General features: G+C 40.4%; 1 protein-coding gene and 1 pseudogene across 5 annotated transcripts in view; one reads left to right on the forward strand and one right to left on the reverse strand.

Moving 5' to 3' along the window:
* Nucleotides 1–18796, reverse strand: part of NRP2 (neuropilin 2) — a 255966-nt gene that overhangs the window by 129983 nt on the left and 107187 nt on the right. For all 5 annotated transcript variants that reach the window (XR_015739693.1, XM_087913793.1, XM_026707612.2 and 2 more), the window contains exons 3-7: nucleotides 18186–18367; nucleotides 8160–8390; nucleotides 7021–7176; nucleotides 5194–5363; nucleotides 3092–3247 (exon numbers count right to left, since the gene is read on the reverse strand). Coding sequence is in view for 4 of the 5 variants with exons in the window: in XM_087913793.1 (XP_087769919.1) it covers nucleotides 3092–3247; nucleotides 5194–5363; nucleotides 7021–7176; nucleotides 8160–8390; nucleotides 18186–18367 (895 nt within the window). In the remaining variant the exon portion in view is untranslated. The remainder of the gene's footprint in view (nucleotides 1–3091; nucleotides 3248–5193; nucleotides 5364–7020; nucleotides 7177–8159; nucleotides 8391–18185; nucleotides 18368–18796) is intronic.
* LOC148127908 (uncharacterized) lies at nucleotides 13097–14408 on the forward strand (annotated as a pseudogene).

An 18796-nucleotide genomic window follows, 5' to 3' on the forward strand; every position in this document is an offset into this window, starting at 1 on the left:
TTCACCTTACCAAAGGATTTGACAGTCTTCTTCATCTTCTCATCTTCCCCTTTTCTGTACCCTCTAGCATCAAATCAAGCTGCAGCAGACTTGACAAATTTATTTGGCACACCATAATTATTTCAACCTGAGCCATGGAGTTTCTGCAGGAAACCAGTCTTGGAATACTAAGGATACAGTATCAATTTCTATTAGGACCTAGTACACACCTGGTACTTGCCCAAGAGAAAATTTCCTGCACAATATTTGGAATATAAAAACTGCATTGGCATAAAATTAATGTTTGAACAATTTTCACACTTTAGCCTTCATTATTCATAGAGAATCTAACTTTTTTGAGTTTATTTGCTGATTTATTTATTCATTAGATAGATTTATATTGAGTCTTTCCAACTCACTCAGAAAATTGAAGGTAATTTAAATAATTTAAAATTGGTAACATCTAGCAAAAATTAAACGTTGAAAGCATCTAAGCAAAAATTAAATGTTGAAAGCATCTAAAGCAATGGAACCAGAAATTAAAAAATACATAAAAGTAATTTTAAATACTAGCATAATGTCAACTGCTTATTATAATTTTATCAAGACATAAGATAAACAGATTGAGAAAATATATGTAGAGTGAGCGTACAATGCCAGTTTTATCACAGCAACCCTATTTGCGCAAGCATTGCTTTAACCCTTTGAATAGTGCAAGGAATGATCCAGAGGGGACATGCTTAGAAATCCTCCCTGCTGTTCATAATCCCAGCATGGCAGGTTGAGGGAGGACAGGAAGCAATCCTAGTTATATTCAACCAAATAAAGAAAGATTCCACTTTTCCCTGGGCAAGGCCATCGAGTGTGGCATCACAGGGATACCCATGAGGACATGATCCCTCTCTTTCCATGCCACACTTCATGAGAACCTATAGGAGGCTTAAATTTCTGGATTAATGTTAAGGACTGTATTGCTTTAAAAACCATTTACATAACTGATGCTCTGAGCAAATAAGTTTGTACTAAGCTAAATCAATAGAATGGGATCAATTGATACAAACGTCTGTTCAAAAATAGCTCATCTATCTCAGCAACATCTCAATTTGTTGTGAATGTCATATTTACCAAATTCAAATTCAGGGAATTTATTGCTTTCTCTCTTTTTTTCCCCCTGAACACAATTTCTAATTGTTCTCCATATGTGTGACCACTGCAGATACATGAAATATTTTTCTGAATCCTGCTGGAAAGTTGGCTCAGGTTCAGCAAAAAGCATTTGGGCATTATTAAGTATAAGGAAGCCAGAGCAACGCAGAGAGACTTAGGTTCCAATGGATGGAAATTAAAGGAATTCTGTCCAACCACCTTCCCCTCCAAGCCTCCCAGGTTCTCAAAAGTCCCCCAACTGAAGGATCGCATTAAATCCAAGGAACACAAAGAAACTGGAACACCAATGGACCATAGGCAGCCTTGTGGAACATGAACTGAACAAGTAGTTCAAATGTCCTCAACTGCTTTCTAGGCTCTTTTTGTGGGGAGAGGGGACTAACAGCTCAACTGGAAGATAACAGCCTGCTGTGGCTTCCTTTTCTTGTACTGGCTGCAAGACCAGTTCTGTGGGCAGGCCTGGTGCTTTTCAGAAATGGGAAAGGGTAGCCTGCCTCTCTTGGAGAAATAGGTGAAACCTTGGCACCATTCCCTTCAGATAACTGACAAAAGACCTCCCTCTTACCTGAAAGCAACAGTTTAAATGGGCTTCTTTGTCATTTCCCTGACAATAACAGAGAAGAGATACACACAGGGTGGGAATAGATAAGCATCCATCTCTCCTGGGGGCAGCAACTGCTTTAGTGAGGGTTTCAAGGGGGAAAAGCGGGGGGTTTTCCCCTTTGACCTAAGGTAGCTCACTGTTCTGCAGCACAGTACTGAGGATTAATTTAGAAGTGTCTCCAAAGAAAAAGCAAAGATCAGTGGCGACTTCCTGTCGGTCGTCCCCCGCATCCCTGTAGTTACAGCTTTATTAGACCCAGCTGTGCTCCGCACTGATATCCCTCTGGCACACTTGCCCAGAGCAAAAAAGAAGGGGCTTACTTCTCTCCCTCCCCTGCCCCAAATCCCCATTGAGCACAGGCTATGCATTCAGAGGTGGGAAGATCAGGGAGGGTCAATGCAGCTGTATTTAAAGGCAGGCCAAGTACAGACTCAGAGCACCCCATGCATCGCTGCCAGCCAGCACAGCGGCTACAGTTCCCTTATCCCTGACAAACCAGATTGCTCCTTATTATTTATGGTTTGGATTTATTCTCTAGGACATCATGATCCTCTCTCAGGATTTGTGCCCTTTCATTTTTCAGGCTTCAATAATTCCTGAAGTGCAGCTTCGTGTGGCTTTGTGATTGTTAACCCAGCATGTGGATGAGGCTCAGGCCATTAATGCTCAATGAATCTTATGTAGCAAAACATAGTCTGCAAGACTATTTTCTCCTTCATTGGCAGTCAGAAAGCACACTGCAGACTCTCCCTCCACGCTCACCAGAGTGTGTTTTCCAAAAACATATTTAGTATCACACCAAATTTGCACTCTTCAAGCTCCATTTGGGACTTGATGGATCTCACAGCATTCTTTGTTTTATTTTTGCGTCTTATCTGGCCTGCAATTTTCCTTAGGATTGCTGTGGCTGTACTTGGATGGACTCAGCTGGTCCTTCCTTGTCTTCATTCCAATGGATGTTCAAGCACAGGGTTCATGGCCCTGATCTCCTCAGAACATTTCCCCCTCCCTCAATTCAGCCACTACTGCAACTATAGTCACACACTATTGGGAAGAATGGATGGATAACAGTCTTTTTCTCTTTCCAATTCATAAAATCTTTCAAAGGCAATAGAAGAAGGGCAATCAGATTACTGGAACATTTCAAGATTTGCCCACTACCTCAACATTTTTAAAGAGAAAAGAAAAATGACTTGGGAAGAGGACTTCATCTTTTGCAGCTTTTGATGTAAGCTGCATGAAATGCCAAAGATGCTTTACAGATCTGAGATCTTCCATTCCACTATCAAGATAAGTTTTTGAAATCTAGAATTATTTAAGGAAATGAGGAGAAGCACTTACTTTGTGGTTTTTGCCATGCCGGTACATCATCCAGTCTTCTCCATTTGTGCTGACCTCCAGTTTGTATGAGCGAACATAGTATCCATTTTGTGTTTCTCTGGAAATGGCACCCTGAGTAGCAATGGCTGTGAGCACAGTCAGAAAGCGAAGATCCACCTATTGTAAGAACAGGGGATGATGATAGAGGAAAATTAGCAACTAAAGACTTGTTCCCTAAAACATTTGAAGTTCTTTCAGATATAATATTCTTCTGATACTTTAATGAAACTGAATGAAAATGCAGACCAAGGTGGGAGAGAACTAGTAAGTTAGTGTCATAAAAATGCAATGAGCCCATCGTTCTACTGTGGGATGCCTTCCGGTTGAACCCACAAAGAAATATCAACAACATAAACAAGAAGCCTATGGTGCTAAAAGAATGCTGGGCTGCAGTTGCTTCAGGAGCATGTGTCTGACAATCAGGATTAGTGCTCAGCTAATATAAATTATCATAACAATAACTCAATATTAATAGATCCCTCTGATGCAGCTTCAGCAATTGCCATTGGCCATGTCTGGGTTCCTATTCTATCTAAATGCTGTCCCAGTATAAGAAGTTAATAGGATCAATTTTCAGCTGAGTTAACATTTTAGATGGAGCAACATGTGAGCCATAGAAGGAAATGTTTTCAGTCTGTGGTTTTGTTACAGCTTCCAAAATTGAACAAGATTAGCACATTTTGGAATTGCCTCCCTTGCTCATCTCTTTCTTGTTGGATTGGACTGTAAAAATTTCTAGGATAAAATCTCACCAGGATTTTCACAAAATGTTTGGCATAACTGTGTCACAGCCTTGGTTGCAAACAACAACAACAATAATAATGTACTGCAGCATCCGAGTGAAAATGTTTTTGAGCATAAGCAGGCTGAACGTTCCCTTAGCAGCATATCATTAGACTTACAGAGTAGAACCTCCCAATGTTTTGCTATGTCAGTTGCAGATTTCAGTAGTGAGAAAGGAATTTTTCTCGTTTGGGAAGGATATACTGAGCTTGGTAAAGGATTTTAAATCTTTGATTCTGCTGTTACTGAAGTCAAATAAATCCAGACTTAAACTACAGGCTATTTATCAACTGCATCGTCTGTAGAGGCCAATTTATATTGGGGTGGGATGCTTTTCACTCATAAGATGTAGTTATTATGTTCACTTCATGTTTTTCAGAGATGTTCAATGGATCTGATTCATACAAAATCAATATGCCAGCCCAGCAACTTAGAATTGGGCATCTATAGCAAGTGAGGACTTCTCTCCCCCACCCCATAATGGAAAGTGCCATCTAGTACTTCCCACTGCAATCACCGACTTTGCCACCATCTGTTGGTTAGATGTAAAAGCATTGTTTTCACACACACTTACTGAAGTTTCCATTTGTTGAACATTGCAGTCCCCCAGAAGAATAATATTATTCTAGTTATACCGGTTCAACACACATGAGAAAGTCTCCCTCTTTTAGATCACTGCAGAATCAACAAGGCTATAAGTGGTAGCGTGCGTTCTCCCGCTCTCTCCCTCTCCCTCTCTGGCCTCTGGAAAACCCATTAAAGTTCAGGGGGCACCAGGTCAAGCCAAGAACTTCTGCAGGAATGTTAACAGCCCCAACAATTCATGAAGACAGAGTCACACACCCTTTCCCAAGCAACATTTCAAGCCTTTTTCACAGCTCTCAGTTTGCAGTAAGATCAACAAAGACCCTCCAAGGCTCATGTTCTAAGGTTGATTTAGCAGCAGGATAACCTATTTGGTTCAAGGATAAATACACACATGAGCTGTGGGGAAGGGAAAGAACATAAAAGTCTAGGAGACAGTCCTAACCATGATATATATGTATCTAAGCTAATGGATAAATAAAATCCAAACCTTTTAAAGAAAAGAATGCCAGCTGCATTTTTGGATTTTTTTTTACAAATTTGACTGGTAATTGGCAGGAAGTTACCAGGAACTGGCAACTCTTTTTTCCCCCCAAAGAATCTGGTAACTGGAAGCCTGATATTATAGCTTCCCAATCTTTCTAAATGGCATAGGTGTCATTACTGCAGGCTATTGTGAAAGAAACGGAACATACCTGCAGGAACTCTTTGTTGCTATCCACATTAGGAGTCCACCCATTATCATCACTATTGAGTCGGCTCTGTTCCGGAGTCCACCTACCATCAGAGTATGTAGAGGAGGCTGTGATTTGCTCATTGGAGATCCGTCCAGATTCCATTCCCAGTGGACTGTTGCACTGGAAGTCTAGAATAGGTAGAATACAAAACTGAAGACAACTCTTCTACAGAACTGTGGGTTCCCTCCTAAATGAATCATTGGCACCAACTGCCTCTCAACATCCTATCAAATTGTTTATGGCTGCTGAAGTACAGAATTACCACTACAGATTTGTAAATTAAATATCAGCATTCAGAAGAAAGAATACAGGGCCCAATGAAATCCATTTTCAATTGTGGTGCAACTACTGCAGAGAGAAAACTATAGAATTTTGCATGAAAAGCTGGGAATTTTGCACTTTGCAAGTGGAATAAATATTGTGAAAGTCTTTATATGTCCTACATTTGTATATTAAACAGTCCCATTCAAGTAAAAATTGATTTCCCCCACAACTGAAAAACCAGTAGGTCAGAGATGGGGAACCTTTTATGGCTCACTCAGGAATTCTGGGAGTTGAAGTCCATAAGTGATAGAAGAGCCAAGTTTCCCTACCCCTGAGTTAGCTTGTTCAGGCACAGCAGGAATCCTGCCAGACTGTGCTCCCACTTGGTTTAGAGAAACAACGCACTGGCCTGTCCAGGGAAAGGAGTGAGTTCTGAGAATAGCCCTCCTTTAAGTATGCAAGTACCTCCCAATTTGTGATCACTATCATATTTATTCATGATGTCTGGGGATTGCAACCACAGTTTGAGAACCTACGTTATTAGATTGCAGGGCAGCCAGATAGTCTCCTTGCTTTCTAATTCCAAGCAAATGCTGATTGAGGCCTTAATTTTCCTAATAGGACTGGCCTAGCTGTAGCTAGTGGCAATGTTCATGATTATTATAGAAAACACAGAAGCCTTGCTTTTAAGAGAACCAGAAGCTCCACATTGTGTTTTCCATTTTATAAATATGTCACAGGAGTAATAGAATATCACACATATGAAAAAGAGCTGAGATCTTACAAAGACAAAGAAACAATTGGTAACATTGTAAGCATTCAAATTCCTGAATTCTAAACATAGCTTCAAGTGCCTCTCTGTACAAAACAGTTAAACCTAAGTCTAAACCTCCTGATTTTGAAAATAAAATATTGAGATTTTATGTTGGGTTTAGAATTTCTACAGCACTTTCAAATACTGGCACTGAAGCTTGGATCTTAGCTTCAATATTTCACCATTTGGGGTGGGAAGACAAAATGTCATATAAAACCAAACTTAATGGGTGTGACGAAATTCAAATTCCAAATCTCAGCTAACAATGTTAAAATTGTTGAAATGTTACTTCTCCCCTATAAATGTAAGGATCAGAAAAGATAACCCAAAATAGATATATTCTAACTCCGTGATGGCGAACCTATGGCACATGTGCTAGAAGTGGCACACAGAGCCATTTCTGTCAACATGTAAGAGGTCACCTGGACAGCCCCACTGCGCATGTGCGCCTACCAGCCATCTGATTGTCGAGTGTCTGCTACGCATGTTTGGGGGAGGTGTGCGTGCAGGGGGGGCGCACATATGCAGGAGAGCGGGGGGGGGCACGCATGCATTGCATTATGGGTGGAGGCATGTGTGTATGCATGCGCACGTGCGCACACACACGCATTTTTGGCATGCGACGAGGAAAAGATTAGCCATCACTGTTCTTACTACACTGTAGGTCTAGAACAGTGCTTGAAATTACTCAGACTGAACCAACTTACTCTCTGGCTCCTCCTGCTGGACCAAATAATAGCGAGCAGAAAAGCCATCTTTAGCCACAGCCAAATCTGTGTGGAATGTGAGGGATAAGATGCCAGTAGTTGAGTGGATCTCTGAAAGAGTTTTTGTACCACAGTACCTGCCAATCAAGGGCCCAACTGCAAAAGAGATTAAAAAAATGCTATTTACCACCTCATAGGCATGTTCTCTCTTTGGTTGGAAAAGATGATGAGATAGACAGTTGAAGGAATAAATATGCTAACCAGATAAAATGAAACAGTATATATGTTTTTTAAAATAACATACTTAATATGAATTATGCCCCAAATTTGCAAAAGCTTTTCCCTATAGGCAAGTATTAAAATAAATAAACCTCTGGATTTCATGCAAGTTGCCTAAAATGCTATCTTCAACATTGGTTCACAAAACTTAAAAGGACAGCTTTTAACATTTCAAACTGTATCCTAATCAATGACTGCTTTAAGATAAATAACTATAGAACTTATCTGGAAGTAAAGCCTACTGATCAGAATTTGAAATCTGAGAAGAAAAGGCATATGACTACACAGTAACATATCTACTGTATATCTGTTCAGCCCCCCACACCCACATCCTAACAGATATTCACAAAAAACAAACAGGAATTTATGTAGTTGTGAAAAGACTAATTTAGAACTATATATATGAACAGATATACAGTAGATATGTAGATATGTTATATACTGTTATATATATATATAACACATGCATTGTTTCCCTGACATGTAAATCACAAATGATATGCTAATGGAGAATATTTTTCAGCCCCTTTTCCACAAAAATTGCTGTGATACTATATGCAGAACTTTTCTGAAAGCAACCAAGTGTAAGATTTTTTTAAGCATTATTTTCCTTTTTTTCTAACTAGAAGTTCAGGATTCTTCAGGAGTTCAAAGATTCTTCAGGAGTTCAAAAAAGAGATTTAATTTCCATTCAGAGTTAATTCCTTTCTAAGAACAAAGCAACAATAAATGAGATTGCACAAAGCAATGACAATATTAGCAATTTATGACTGTCACAGAATTCTTCAGTCTCAAAGTGAATTGTTCACTTGACGTTGGCCAGAGAAGTAAACCCCAGCAGTGCATCCTTTAGTTCTTACCTTGAGGAATACCATCCCAGATGTCCAGCCAATCATATTTACAATCTCCCTCCCCGACTTGCAGAGGGTCATGCTCTAGGTCAAATGTTAAAAACTGAAGAACAATCTCCATTTTCGGCTTGGCCATGATTGTGAAGGCGCAGTCCAAATTGTGTGGATACTTATCAGGGAAGCCTGGGGATTCGATGGTGCCGTTTGAACTGGTGAAGTTTCTAGAACAATCTTCAGAGCCTACGGAAAGAGACAAGAATTAACCTCATCATCAGCCACTTCCCTTACCATATCCAGGCTGTATGTTATTCATAAGCATTATTTTTAAGCACTTAATTCCCTCATGCAGAAAATTGCTCTCGCCTTGCAAAAGTATTAATTATTAATATCACTGTCCCCATTTCATTTTCCATTCAAGTGGCAATTCTCAGGCAACAACACCTGCAGACTACTAGCTTAAGCTTTGAAAAACAGCACATCTTCAACAATGACTAAATTAAGACTGCTTGAGAAAGGAAGGACATGTGTGAAGGGCCCTGGTGAAAAGAGAAACAGAGCTGCCTTTCTCTCTTCATCCACGGTAATCATCAAAACTGAAATGCCAGTTATTTCTATCCTCAAGGAATGCCTTTCTAACTGCCAGCCGTGGGGGACAATATTACCATTTATTTAGGGATGACCCCAACACTGGCCCTCATTGTGCCTCAGCAGCTAAGTGCCTTCTATTTTTTGCAAAGCCTAGGTGCCTTAGGGAGAAGGAGACTGCATTCTCTTCAGGCCATGATTGCATTAAGGCCACTGCTCTGGAGAGAACAGACAATCAACAATTGAATTCTCAGGACTACACGTCACTAAGAAGAGGGAAGTGGGCAGAGAATGTTACAAGCCTCTCTGATTCCACAACTGTAGCAGAATGTTACCTTTCACCACTCTTGCACCCTTGGCTTTTCCAAGGAAAAGTTAACACAATTCCCATGAGTCATGACCATTCTAACAATTTGCACAGACTTCTAGTTCTCTTAAAGAAACTGGGTTGGGCTTAAACTCACAGGAACAAAGAAGCCTATGGAAATCTATTTAAATCAAACATTATGCATTAAGTGAGAATTAACTGGATAGCTAGACAATATAAATTTAAATCCAACAGCCCGGATTCAGGCATCTGAAAACAAATAATCAAATCTGTTAACATTACTGACCAACAAAGTTTGAGAATGTGTTTTGAACATTATACTTATGTATTATATTGGGGAGGAGAGGGTGAGTCAATTTTAAAGGGTTGTACTCTCTAAATTATTAAACACATACAGAACTTTCAGGGATATGTTAACATTTTCCCCACTACTGACCAATATTCTCATCACCAAGGGTGGGATTCTACCAGTTCCCACCTATACTCTAGAACTGGTTGTTAACATTCTAAGCAGTTCAGAGAACCGATTGTTAGAAGAAATTACTGGCCTAATCCTGTAAGGAAGGCAGGAAGGGAACATTCTGGTGTTGCTTACAGAAACTGCCTCTCCATTAACCCTTATTACATTCTTGGCAGGACTAGACTTCCTGTCTCTGGAACGTCTCTGGAGGTTTTTTTTTCCTCCCTTGCTGGTACTTTGCTTGTGTGGAGTGACCATTCAAAGTTACAATAGCACTGAAAAAAGTGACTTATGACCATTTTTCACACTTAGGACTGTTGCAGCATCTCCATATTCATGAGAGGCCAGGCGAGGAGATGTGTGCCTCGATGTGAATGATACTGAGTTGGCCAAACCCAGCCAATAACATGACCACCAACCCATGTCCATCCAGCCACATGACCACCAAGCCATGCCCTCCACCTAAGCCATGCCCACAGAATTGGTTGTTAAAAATTTGAATCCCACCCCTACTCATCATCGAATGACATTACGATTCTAATAATTACTTTTTTATATCAGAGTCTACAAAGATAAAAGATAAGAAAAACTGAAGAAGATTAAAAGACAATGTTATCTGAAAATTCCAGTCTGGTTATCGACTATTGAAGCATTTTCTTATCCTATAATATACAAGAAGGAACAAACAGTTAGATATGGGGAAATATTGGATGAAAAGGGTGAACTTAAATCGATGCAAAATTTAGAGGAACAAGGTATAAAGATGAATTGGTTTTCATATGTGCAAATACGTTCAAGGTATGATGAAGATCTCAAAACAGAAGGATTTTATGATAAATTGACTAACTTAGATAAGATTTTGACAGGTACTAATGAAAAGGTGATTAAAAAATTGTATGGTTATTTATTGGAAATTAAACTAGAGGAAGAACAAGTTAAAGAAACTATGATTGCTTGGGGGAAGAATTTTGGATATGGGATTGATTTAGAGAAATGGCAAAAATTGTGGTCTCAAAATTATAAAATGACAATGTCAACAGCATATAAAGAAAATTTGTATAAGATGTTTTACAGGTGGCATTTTCCCCTGACAAGAATCGCAAGAATGTTCAAAAATAAATCCGAAAAATGTTGGAAATGTCATCAGATACCTGGTTCATATTACCATATGTGGTGGACTTGTGAGGACGCTAGAAAAAACTGGACTAAAATCCACATGTAGTTGGAAAAAATGACAAAGAAACATATAGACTTGAAACCAGAGATATTTTTATTGGGAATTTTACCTGATACATACAGTAAAGATTTAAAATATTTGATTGTAAATGTATTAACAGCGGCTAGGATTGCATTTGCTAAAAATTGGAAAAATGAGAAAATACCATCACAGGAGGAAATTATTAAGAAAATATTGGAATGTGCTGAAATGAGTAGATTGACATTTGAAATTAGAGAACAAGAAGATAAACAATTTTATAAAATTTGGGACCTTTTCTATCAATGCTTAGATAATAAAATATAACAATAGAATATTTAGAATTTTAGAAAAGTAAATTATAGTTATCTCGCAAAGTATGAATGAACAAAATTATAGTCAAATGACTGACTAATAGTGATACTAGGGTATTCAATTTTTGATTGATAATATGAGTTATTATGCAATGTAATTGTAATTGAGACTATGAAATGGACGCACAAAAAATTTGTAAACCAACCGACACACTCCTTGTACATTTATGAAAGAAAGCTGGATGTTTTTGTGTTTTGTTTGTTTTTGTTTGTCTTTAAAAACCAATAAAATTGTTTTTTTAAAAAAGATAATAAAAACTAAGAAAAATATAAAAGGAGAAATACAGAGATAGAAAAAAAGAAAAGAAAACATGTATAAAACATGACTCCCCCTCCCTCCAGATAAGAAATAACTTCAGTAACTTAACACCTTCTGTAATATTTCAATTAGAAATATATTTTCCTCACACCTGATTCCTTAACAATAATGAAATTGTAAAAACTCATAATTCAGTTGTAATCAGCAACAATCCATTAATTAAGGGCTATCAGAAAGTCATATTTTCATCTTAAACTAATACATCCATTTTGTATTCCAACTTTGCACTCTCTCTAAGAAATATCTTCTCATTTATAAACAGATCTTTGAAGCAGATCTTCTAAAGAGCAGTTAGGGTTGATCTCCTCTAGGACTGACCGGTTTGATCACCTTGCAGTCCAAGGGACTTGCAGGAGTCTTCTCCAACACCATAGTTCAAAGGCCTTAATTCTTTCTTATGGTCCAACTTTAACAGCCATACATTGCAACTGGGAAAACCATAGCCTTGACTATACACACTTTTGTTGGCAGGGTGATGTCTCTGCTTTTTAGTATGCTGTCTAGATTTGCCATTGCTTTCTTCCCTGGGAGCAAGCATCTTTTAATTTCTTGGCTGCAGTCCCCATCTGTGGAAATCTTGGAGCCCAGGAAAATAAAATCTGTCACTACCTCCATTTCTTTCCCATCTATTTGCCTGAAATTGAGAGGGCTGGATGCCATGATCTTAGTTTTCTTGATGTTGAGTTTCAAGCAAACCTTTTCACTCGCTTTCTTTACTGCATAAAGAGGCTCTTTAGTTCCTCTTCACTTTCTGCCATTAGAGTGGTATCATCTGTATATCTGAGGTTGTTGGTATTTCTCCTGGCAATCTTAATTCCAACTTTTGATTCATTTAGCCCTGCCTGTCTCATAATGTGCTCTGCATATAAGTTAAACTTCATGAAACACTGTAGGATTACAAAGCTGCTAAATTTCCAATGCAGCATAGCAGGCCTTTCTGGCTATTTTTTCTGGCTACCTTTTGCAGTCTTGTTTCTGTGGTGTTGTGGGTGTTCTGTGGTTGGGTCTGGGAGGGTTGCTTGGAGGATCCTGGGGCTGGGGGGAAAGGTTGAATGAGAGTATGTTGGTCCCTTTCCCCCAGGTGAGAGCTGGGTGAGAGGTGTGGCTCCCTGCTTGGTGGGTGAGAGCAACTGGGCAGGGTGCCATTTATGCATCGAGTGGATGTATTCTTGTTTTTTTAAAGGGTGGACATGTTCTGATTATGTTGGGAGAGAAGGGGGGCTGGATGTGACCCCTCTGCAGCAATTAGGGGTGATGTGAGTTTGAGAGCACTGAGAGCAAATGCTATAGTGCCTGTAAGGCTCACCTTGCCCCCAACAATCTGTCAGTGGGAGTAGGGTCCTCCCCCCCCTTTTTAAAGAAGAGTGCTGGGGATGGGGGATGGAATGGTTCTCAGGGAAGGCAGAGGAGGGTGTCCTATATTAGTGGTATTGGGTAACAGGACATATGGGAGACAAGGGAGAGGCAGACACGGGGAACATGACCTTGATGTTTAGTACCGATCTCATGTACTGCCCCATTGCACTCACCTCATTTTCCTGATCAGCAGATCTGTGGTGACCCCGGTCTTAGACTGCTGCTTTTAAATGTGAGATCAGCCTGCAATAAGGCTAGCCGATTTGATCCTCGAAGAGAAGACTGATCTGGCTTGTATAACTGAGACCTGGCTGGGTCCAGAGGGAGGCCTTCCCCTTGTAGAAATGTACCCAGTGGGTTATTGAGCATGGCACCAGTCTAGACCTCAGGGCCGTGGAGGAAGTGTGGCTGTTGTTATCAGAGAATCTCTAGTAGCCTCCAGAGGCACTGTTCAGCAAGTGCCTGGCTGTGGGACCCTTTTTCTTAGATTGGGCTCAAGGGATCAAGTGGGATTGCTGCTGCTGTACCAGCCTCCCTGCTGCGTAGCAGCTTCCCTACCTGGGCTCCTGGACCTCGCCACAGGGCTGGCAGTGGAATTCCCCAGGCTTATAGTTCTGGGGGATTTCAATCTGCCTTCTCTGGGAGTGGGGGCAGAGGTAGCCCAAGATTTCATGGAAATCATGACTTCCACAGGCCTGTCCCAGATTATCCAGAGCCCGACTAGTAATAGTGGTCACACTCCCAATTTGGTGTTTTTGTCAGAGCAGTGTCTATGTGACCTGGAATTGGTGGACCTGTCCTTGGTCCCCTTGTCGTGGTCAGATCACAGTCTGTTAGCAATGAGTTTCTCAAAAACTGCACCCCACACCTATTAGATTGGTCCGTCCCTATTGATTAATGGACCCAGGTGGGTTCCAGAAGGAGCTGGGTTATAACTGCAGATCTATTGTGCAGTCCAGCTGAGCTCTTAGTCACTGTTTGGAATAAGAAGGTGACTGAGGCTCTGGATAGGATTGCACCCTTTGTGACATCTCTGTGCCTTATGGTATACAGAGGAACTGAGAGGGAGGAAACACATGAGGAGACACCTAGAGCGCTGCTGGCGGAAGACAGGAGATAAACTTGATCGAACACGGGTAAGAGCTGCTACTAAGGCCTACCTTGTGGTGATTCGTGTGGCAATGTGTAAATACTTCTCCACACTATTTGCATCTGCAGATAATTGCCCAGCGACCCTCTTTAAGGAGAGCTGCCTCCTCCTAGGGAAGGAGGAGATTGAGGTCCACCTGAAGGGGCATGCTGAGAAATTTGCAGATTTTCTGGAAGACAAAATCATTTGACTTCATTCCCAGTTAGATGCCAGCATGGTTGCTGGTCTGGTAGAAGCTCCTGAGGCAGGTTCTGGCTCTGTTATCTGGAAATGGTTTGACCCTGTTGCTCCTGAGGAAGTGGACAGGATCCTAGGAAGTATGTGTGCAAGCTCCTGTGTTTTAGACACATGTCCCCTTCACATGGCTTGTGAAAGCTTCCCAAGAGGTGACAGGTGGATGGATTCTGGCAGTGATTAATGCTTCTCTACAAGAAGTGACAGTGCCCCAGCTCTTTAAGGAAGCTGTGGTCCGCCCTCTTCTTAAGAAATAGGCCAGCCTTCAAGATTTCTTTCCTTTGCTTTGCATCTTTCGGCTGTCCTAAGGGGTGGGGAGGGGTGAAATAGTTATGGGAAGTAAGCTGGAGGTTTCTGAGAATAAACTCTATAAGTTGTTCTTATTTATGCTTCTTTCTTATGCTATGCGCAAGCGCACCTCTTCATCAAACTATGTCAAGGTCAACGGACAGATGCCACATCACCACCTGAAGATGCCCACATAAGGTTACATACAAATTTTAATTGCATGGACAGTTTGGATTATTGTGAGTAGGAACATTGCCATCACTTTGTATATGTGATTTACACGCTCATTTTCTCAGATTCAGAATTCCTTTGATGCTACCACTTGATTCCCAGTAAAATATATATTTTCTCTAATTAATGGAGTCTAAGTATTTCTTGGATTTTGAATGGAGTACCAGCTGACACCATAGCTGGACTCTACCCAGTTGGATAATTTCTGATCTGTCTCCAATCTTTCCTTTTGGGGGAAGGTGGTTGAGAAGGTGGTTGCCCAGCAGCTCCAGAGGTTTCTGAATGAAACAGATTATCTCGATCCCTACCAGTCAGGGTTCAGGCCTGAATTTTGGACAGAAACGGTCCAAAATGGTCACACTTGGTCACACTTTTGGATGATCTCTGGTGGGAATGGGATGGGGGTAGTGCATCCATCCTTGCTCTACTTGACCTCTCAGTGGCTTTTGATACCACTGACCATGGGATTCTCCTGGGCCAACTTCGGGGGATGGGAGTGGGAGGCCTTGTGCTGTCTTGGTTCACTTCCTTCCTCTGTGGCTGCTCTCAGTCAGTGTTGATAGGAAGGGAGAGATCCAGCCCTCACCCACTGCTTTACAGGGTTCCACAGGGCTCGGGTACTCTCTATGCTCCTGTTCAACATTTATATGAAGCCGCTGGGTGAGATCATCCATCACCATGGACTGAGGTATCACCAATATGCTGATGATACCCAGCTGTATGTCTCAGCCTGTGGTGAGTTAAGTGTTGCTGTGTCCTCCCTCTCGCAGTGCCTGGAGGCTGTTAGGGGCTGGTTGGGGAGCAATGTGTTGAAACTAAACCCTTGCAAGACCGAGTGGCTCTGGGTTCATTGGCTCAGGGAGAATTGCCACCTTTGGTCTTGGATGGGGTGGCACTACCCCAAACAGACCTTGTGCGTAATCTTGGGGTTTTCCTGGACTCATGACTCGTGGCGGTCGTGGCCAGGAAGGCCTTTGTGCAACTGCAGGTTGTGCACCAGTTATGCTCTTTTCTTCAGTGGTTCCATGTCCAGTTCTCACTGTTGCTTCTTGATCCGCATTTCCAATTTTGAACCAATCAGCGGTTCCATATCCAGTTCTTACTGTTGCTTCTTGACCCTCATATAGGTTTCTCAAGAGACAAATAAGATGGTCTAGTACTCCCATCTCTTTAAGAGCTTGCCACAATTTGTTGTGATCCACACAATCAAAGACTTTAGCCTAGTCAGTGAAGCAGAAGTAGATGTTTTTCAGGAACTCCCTAGCTCTCTCCATGATTCAGAGTATGTTGGCAATTTGATCTCTAGTTCCTCTGCCTCTTTGAAAGTGCCTTTTGCCTCCCCCTTCAAACATACTGAGGAGTCTGCAGATGGAAATTCAAATTTTAGCCATGGACAATTGAGGCAAAGGCCTTATTTTCCCCTGAGTTGTCTGCATTTTACATAGAAAAGGAATTCAGTGCGAAGAAGAAAATTACAAGGAGAACACAGGCATTTGATGTAGGAGCTAAGCCTTCCAGAACTTCACAAGTAAGAGCACACTTTTACTCGAGTCAACCCCTAAATTAAACTGGTTTGATAAATCAGAATTGAATTCTAGCAATATTTGCTGAGCAACTTTTTATCAGTTAATATCTTCAAAATTGAAGACTCTGAAGCTTCTTTGAAGATAATTAGACCACATTTCACTTGTGAAGGTTTTGAATAGCATAGTCAGATCACGTCTGCCCCAAAATAGGTTGAACTGCAGAGAGAACTGTACTAAAGAAGATACTTAGGGCAACTTGCTTAAATAAGGCTGAAACAATAACTCCAACCAAGTCGGACTAAAATTATTTTCCAATTCAAGGATCATTTCTGTATTAATATCTATTCCTAATGCCCACAGACACATCAAAACAACTTACTTTTCCAGAGTTTGAGATTTTGTGACACTGGCGTTTTATTTATTCTCTATATTCTGGAAATCTAGCAGCCTGTGTCCAGAGCAAAATCACTAAAATTCAGATCTAGAAGTCACGTCAACTTCTTTTCTAACCTGTATGAAATGTGCTGCCATAGATTAATGTAAATAATCTAGCTGAGGTAGAGTCTGCCAAATCTGTATAATCTCTACATGCTTCCAGGCTTCATTAAGTTTTCTGGGCATGATAAGAAATGCTGTTTGCCTCATGCTCTTTTCAGTTCCTCACAGTTTATTCCCTCCCCACCCCCATTTTTTATAACCAGTGATGTAATTCTGTGCATTTCCATTTAAAATACGAGTAATAGACCCAGATCCTGTGACAACAAACTTTTTCTTTCTCAAGACCCACTGAGCCTGCAATGATGAAGAAAAACTATTTTTATACTCCAGAATTTTCATCTCCAAACTTTCTAAACTGGCAAATACATATTCAGAGCCAACATCAACAGGCACTGATTCACTTTCTCCAAAAGGAGGATTTAAAAAAAAAAATTATTAAAAGAACATTCTGAATAGTGGAGCTCAAGAGGTTCCCCTGATGGCAATGCCAACAGCAGTCCACTTGAGCTACCAATACACCAGTTACAAAATCCTTGGCTTCTTGAAAAAAGAAGACACAAGGCTATTGATCAGTGCTAGAATTGCATATTTATGAGGTGGCAGGATGGGGAAAGAGGACCATTCTGGCTTAGCCTTGATTTTAACAAGCCTTTTTCTATATGACACTTTAAAAAATACATACTCTTTGTAATTTTAGAATAAATTAGATCACTTAATGAATAAGCTGCTTTCTCTTAGAAACCAAAATACCTCGTCAATATGCCATGAAATACTTCACTTTTTGAAAATGATGATGAAATAGATTTGGTAAGGGGAGCAGAACTAAGGCAAGATGAATGTGAGGTTTAATAAGGACATTCTCATATGAGAAGAACGGTCTCGCTAAGCCTGCCAAGTCATAAACACCTTCCTGAAGAAACTCAGAGGGCACAGCCATTATCTCTTCCCCAGAACAGTGAAATCTGGAAATAGTTTAATAATCAGCTAGACAGGACTTCTGGACTTCCAAGAAGGAACTGGACAAAGGCTGTCCAACATCCTGCCAGCAATCAGTCTATTAACAAATTTTCCCTTGCTTTACTGTTGAGCAGAAGTGCAAATTTGCAAGGTTTTTTCATAGCCAAGAGCAGCTCAAAAGTTATGAGTTAAGGTGAATTTGTCATTTCAGACTAGTGGATCATTGTTCATATAGCACACATTTAGCATTTTCCAAGACACTATAGAATGGATTATTTAGTTTCTGATAGAATTGGCTTTCTTTTTCAGGAAACTCATACACTCTTGAAAATAATTTGATTATAGATTACATAAAATCTTCCTTCAGGAACTCAAAATGATAGAGAGAAAGAGAGAGGGGGAGGAAGGGGGGAGAGCATGACTGGAGGAATTGTTGCGAAGGAAATTCATAATATTGCCTATTAATATATCTCAAAGATTGCCCCAACTGAAAGAGGCCTAAGGATTTGGTTGGAAGAGCAGATGAACACTAACCAGTCTTGTAGATCTCATAACGCAGAGAGAAGCCAGCACCTTGACGGGCATAGTCTGAGGTGAATTTGATATACACAGAAGAGCCAGATGAAGTGATAGTAGGTGGAGCAATGTTTCCACAGTGTTTTCCCAGAAGATCTGCATTTTCATTATCCCCGTCCCGTATTTCAATAAAATCATATCTGTCAATGGAAGAAGAGAAAAAAGAGTAACATTAAGAAAGAAATCCAGGGAAAAAAATGAAAATTTTTTACATTTTCACAGGCATTGAATATTTTAACACATAGCAACTGTGTGACAAAGCCAGTTTCCAATGGCCCTGTTCCTTGATGCAACAAATACACTACATTTTAATCATATAATCTACTCTTGTAGCATTCCATCATCAATATTGTATTGTCAAATTTTTCTCCTGAACAGAAGTCACTGTGAGTTCTCCAAATACTTTGATAGCAACAACATTCAGAAAACCTGCATTTTTGCTCTTACTGAAAATAGTTCAGTATCTAAATATTTTTGATCCCTTGGGACTCACTGTGATAATCAAATATATGGCATCATTGGTACATAAAACACAGAAAGCTCAAGACTGTTCCTCATTTTTTGACCTT

The sequence above is a fragment of the Pseudonaja textilis genome, chromosome 1 (assembly GCF_049901715.1).
Source record: "Pseudonaja textilis isolate UNSWEBS1 chromosome 1, rPseTex1.2, whole genome shotgun sequence".
Classification (NCBI taxonomy): domain Eukaryota; kingdom Metazoa; phylum Chordata; class Lepidosauria; order Squamata; family Elapidae; genus Pseudonaja; species Pseudonaja textilis.